This window comes from Cariama cristata, unplaced genomic scaffold (genome assembly GCF_000690535.1).
Source record: "Cariama cristata isolate BGI_N322 unplaced genomic scaffold, ASM69053v1 scaffold6673, whole genome shotgun sequence".
In the NCBI taxonomy this organism is placed as follows: domain Eukaryota; kingdom Metazoa; phylum Chordata; class Aves; order Cariamiformes; family Cariamidae; genus Cariama; species Cariama cristata.
In genome coordinates this window covers 14779-19945 of record NW_009607706.1, presented here as the reverse complement: position 1 = coordinate 19945, position 5167 = coordinate 14779, and the positions used below count along the sequence as shown (strand labels likewise).

Here is a 5167-nt window from a genome sequence, read left to right as displayed (position 1 = left end):
CAGGTAACGTCCGAGAGGCCGGAGGGGACAAACGAAAGGGCAGGTTACACGAGTCTGGAGGAAGATGAAGCGATGCAGTGCAAGAAGGAAGGCTTCTCTGGGCAGAGAATCAAACCCCAGGGAGGGCGTCCCCCCTTCCCTCTGGCTCCTGGGAGCAAGCCCAGAGCCCTCCACCTATTTCTGAGCAGCACAGTACTGGGGACGCGCAAAGATGCCGCACAACAGAGTTAGAAAAGACATGAAGAACTATCGGTTAAAGAGAAGACGATCACAGGTAAAACTAAAGCCCTACGGTTTTGCTCATCGATGAGAAGGAAATCTAAACGACAGTCTAACAGCAAAGGGAGACTGTGATTCTGTAATTTGGAGAAATGGCATGAAAAAGCACTGCCAAACATGGGGCATTTCACATGGATAAAGTACAGAGGCTCCCAGAGGCTAAGGTCCCTCCTATCCTCAACAGCTACAATTCAGTTAACGAAGGAATACTGACCAGCGGGGCAAGATGGAGGCGGCTGGAAGAGAGACGAGGAGACCACAGACCTAAGAGCGCTGGGCAGCCAAGCACAGAAAGACGAGGCTGCAGAGCAGAGGAACGACTGCTGACGAGACATGGCAATTAAACGCACCAAACCTCGACTCCATCTGGATCACAGTGACGTCAAACAGTGGCTTGGTGGAGTTACAGACTTGCTAGGCACTGCCGAGGGTACGTTACCTTTGCCGCTTTAGATAAGCGGCGTGAAATGGTGGACTTTAACGGGAGGCTCTAGAGGCTACGGCACGTGCTCCATCTGAAGCCTGAGTCAGGGCTCAGGTTGGCTACTTATTTACTGAGCTCAAACAACAGCGAAGAACACGAGAAGTCTCTCTGGAACAGAAGGAGCCAACAAGGAGCATTTCTTTTCAGTCCCTGAAGCAATTCACCTCCACTTTTATTCTCTGCTCCCCAAACTTGCCTTGTTTTGGGGCCCACAACAATCTCGTTCGTAGAGAGCGTGAATGCTCCCCAAATGGGGAAACCTCTGAAGAAGAACCAGGAGATTCAGCTACAGTCTCCCCATTCAGCCAGTACTAAATGTGAGCTGCAGCTAAGTGCATAACCTCAGTTTATTGCACGACGGTCAGAAATTAGGCATGTACTTATGTTTGAAAGGGGCCTGAGAAGAGAGAGAAATCACAGCCTCTAAGTACGTGAATGCCTTTCTTCTAAGAGACATAGAGAGACACACATGTGTGAATCTAGAGCTGATCTAGAGATCTACATACACACACCCATAACGGGCCGAAGTAATTTCTTCCTTAACTCTCAAATAACCCAAAACTACCCCAGCCTGCGCAGGAACGCAGTCCTAACCAACTACGGGACCCACAGTCCAGGAACCTAAAGACCTTTCTCTGAACTGGAAGTCCACAGGGCCAGAAGACAAGCCTCCACCCTCCGCACCGCCAGCTAAAACAATGCAGTCCTCACACGGCCAGTCCACTTGAGAGGATGAGAAAGTTATTAAGCTTCCACAACCAGCTCCATTTTCCAACCAGTGCTGACAACGGGAACCCGACTGTGATTTTGATCTGTGATTGGAACTGAAATACATAAAACCAGCTTGTTTCACGCAGACCAGCTTTTTGATCACATCCAACCTGCAATAATCTGGAGCAGACATGTGGAGGGGTAGAGGAAGCCGCATGAACTTCTTTAGCAGTTGAGCAGGGCTCGGCCGCTGCTCGGTCTCCTTACCAGCAGAGAGATGACCGTGCTGGAATAGTACGCCAGATCTTCTATGATTTCAGTACGGCGGTTGGCTCCGATGCGCAAGGATCGGCTGTGAACTTCTTCTGGCAGCACCGTGAGGATTTCCAGCAGAAAGGGCAGTGATGTAACATCATTGCTGTACCTGAAACAACGGGGAGGAAGGACAGCGCATGAAGGCAGGTGACGGCCAAGGGCACGCAGAAAACCTAAATACTGGCAAGTAGGTTAAGGGCACAGTGAGAGATGGAGGGGATGTCAAAGAGACTCGGTGAAAGTGTTACTGCAAACATGCTCCAGTGTCCAGCTGCAAGGGCAGAGCGCTGTCGAGAAGAGCTTCCGTCAGTGGTTTAGCTCCAGATTTTTCAACAGAAAAACAACAAAAGCTTTCCCAGCCCACGAGCACACCAAGTCCAAGTGCCATTGCCCGGACAAACCAAGTTCCCTCCTGCTACAGAAATACCACAGGACCAGGTCAGCATGGTGATCTGCCCAAACAAGGCGGTCTCGGCATCACCGTACAGTGGCGTGCGGCATCCCACGTCGGCAAAGCCAGGGCAGTGAAAAGTGCTGGCACAGAGGAATTGGGCATCACTGCGCCAGCCGAGCGAGCGCCTCAGGACGCCTGACAGCAGCAGCAGCGAATGATTCGACCTCCTCATTCAATCCTGCGCTACGGCCAAAGCTTGGAGGGGATGAGGGATCATCACATAACAAAAACAGGGATGAGGAAAACCGCTGAGTCTCAGAGAGCTGCGTCCAGGGAAGCGTGCAGAGCCTCTCTGTTACACAGACAGCCCCACCTCTCCCTCAGCCCGTCTCCCTGCCGTGATCCCAGACACTTTAAATTATTAATTGAGAAAGAAAAACTTGCCTATCATCGGGTCGTTTGCTGCTGCGTGCCTTTTTGGAGCGTGCAGGTCCACCCACTCAACATTTACTCAAGGAACAATTTAGAGTTTAATGATATAAACAATTACTTACTTTTCAACCAGTGTTTGTACACAGCCTTTCCAAGAAGCCATTTGCAGGGCAAGGTCTGCTATTGCTAAAGCAAGCTGAAAAGGGAAGAGAAAAGGAAAAAAAAAACACAGCTAAGGGTGGTGACCGATGAAATCTGCCCAGCAGCCCAGGAGAAAGGGTGCTGCGACCATCAGGCCTGAGCTGGGCAGGGCTGCCAGGTAATTCCGAGCCTGCAGAGGCAGGATATTAATTCACAATATCCCTGTTGTGTGTGTAAACCCTGTGGTTAACTGCAGAACGCCCACCGCCCCGACGGGCTGATCTTCTCTGCTGGGCTATTTAGGGGCTGAACAGGCAACCTCGTCACAAACTGTGCATTATCAGACACACCATGTGCCACAGAAATGTAGGGATAACGGGAATGCTCTATAGTGAACGAAGGGATTTCTGAGAACACGCCAGCACCTTGGGAGAAATCCCCCCCGGTCACCCAGGGAGGCGCTGGGCAGATCAACGTTTTGTCTCCATTGCAGAGCACAGGGAAAACCCCAGGAACAGCTGTTCCTCCTCTCAGCCTCTCTGAACAGCAAACAAGAGGATAAAGTAATTGATTTAACTAAAGGAACTAAGTAACGAAGGAGGGCAAACAATTCCGTACTGGGAGACATGAGCGGGCTGGCTGCAGGCATCAACCTTCTCTCTTCTCCATGCGGGAGGAAAACCAACCAAGGGAGACCGAGGGCTTTGTTTCAAGAAAAACTCAGAAGCGACAAAAGCTGGAGCTGGCCACCATGGGTGGGACCTACAGCACCTCTTTTTCTTCCCCCAGGCTGGCGATTACTGTAAGGAACGGCTCTAGCAGGGTCGTGGCACAAGCCTGGCTCCCAGACTGCTCTCAACAGCAAGTTAGGACCGAACGGTCCAGGCTTTACTGCCGAGAGCAGCCTCAGCCCCCTCTCACTCACAGACATTTATAGAGCTGATCCTTCCACCCCTCTGCTCAGCACCCACCTGGGTTACGATGACCGGTGACAGGTCTTTCAAGTTCTGGATGTGGGACAGCAAAGAGTCCCGTAACGAAGCGTGGGAGTCCGTGGGGAGTTCGTAGAAGGAAGTCTGTATCTTCATCTTCATGGTCTGCGCCGCGAAGTAGCACGACTCCACATCCTGACGGATCTGCAGCAACTGGTCGGAGATCTCCCAGGCGTGGACCTGCAGGCAAAGCACAGCGTCGTCAGCGAGCAGGCAGGGGAATGAGGAGCAAACTGAGTAGGTACCAGCAAGTTTAAGGCAGGCTTAAGAGAAATCCCAAATTCCCCCAGATGAAAACGCACCCTCTCCCCCAAAATTTTCCCCGGGAGAGCCCATGCCGCGTTGCTGTCACAGCTCACGCAGCGAGGGCTGGCTAACGGAGGTGCCGGGGCCGTGACACCCACCTGACGAGTTGAACGAGCAGACCAGCTTCCAGCACAGACCTGGCATCGGCGGAGCTGCTCACAGCCTCAGTCGCCACAAACCCTTCAGGAGAGCAGACGAGAGAGCGGCTCTGACGCCCACCCTTGCAGTAAAGAGCAACGAAAGAGGCTTTTTTGGGCTAAGGTGGATAACTGCCGTGCCTATTACACAGCAGTAAAAACGGAGAGAGCCCAGCAAGGGACAAATGGAAAAAGGATCGGATAAAGGTCTCTCCAGATCCAAATAACGATATGTAATTGCAAGATTGAAGCTGCCGGGTCCGTCGATGAGCATGTGCTGGGACCGGTGACACCGCAGCAGACTTTGGATGCACCAAAGAGCTTGGAGGAGAGGCAGGAATGAAGGGAATCATTGTCTGCCCGGCCTCAGAGAGGCAACGAACGGTCACCTGGCCGGTACGAGACCGAAGGCTTTGCCCTTTGCGTGGGACCAGAAGCTACGAGGAGATGGCTGGGTGAGCCAGAGGAGCGGTGGGCACCGCGGGGCAGACCCCGTGCCACCCTCACCTCGCCGAGATGGGGCAACGGGCAGGCATGGGGGGGCAAGCCCTTTACACCCCCGGCACCGTTTAGACCTGCCGAAGCACCTGCTGCACAGGGTGCGGTGGGAAAACGAAGCCAGTGCCGGGGAAGGAAAGCTTGGCTGGGCCACCAAGTGCCACCAAAGCCCACCAAGGGATGGCGGGGCCCCCGCCGGTGCATGTCGGCACGGTTTGGGGAGAAACCCTTGGATTTGGGGTCTCCTGTTAAGGAACGAGATCTTCAAAGGACTCAGGCGATCAATAAAACACTCTTCCTTCCTCAAAACATCTGCAACACGTTTTAGTTTTGGTAAGATCATGGGGTTTTTTCTTAAAAATTAAAAGTAATGTTTTACAAAACATTTGAAATCTGAATTTCTGTGCGTATTTAAGCTTCAACTAACCAATTCACACAATCTACCCGGTGCATGCGACTAACATCGAGTGCCTCAGCC

The 5167-nt window shown here is 52.4% G+C and overlaps 1 protein-coding gene across 1 annotated transcript in view; it reads right to left on the bottom strand.

Moving 5' to 3' along the window:
* Window positions 1–3928, bottom strand: part of TNPO3 (transportin 3) — a gene marked incomplete at both ends in the record, with an annotated part of 23572 nt that extends 19644 nt beyond the window's left edge. The window contains 3 exons of the mRNA XM_009696832.1: window positions 1742–1898; window positions 2738–2811; window positions 3728–3928. Of these exons, the coding sequence (XP_009695134.1) occupies window positions 1742–1898; window positions 2738–2811; window positions 3728–3928 (432 nt within the window). The remainder of the gene's footprint in view (window positions 1–1741; window positions 1899–2737; window positions 2812–3727) is intronic.
* Window positions 3929–5167: the final 1239 nt, after the last annotated feature.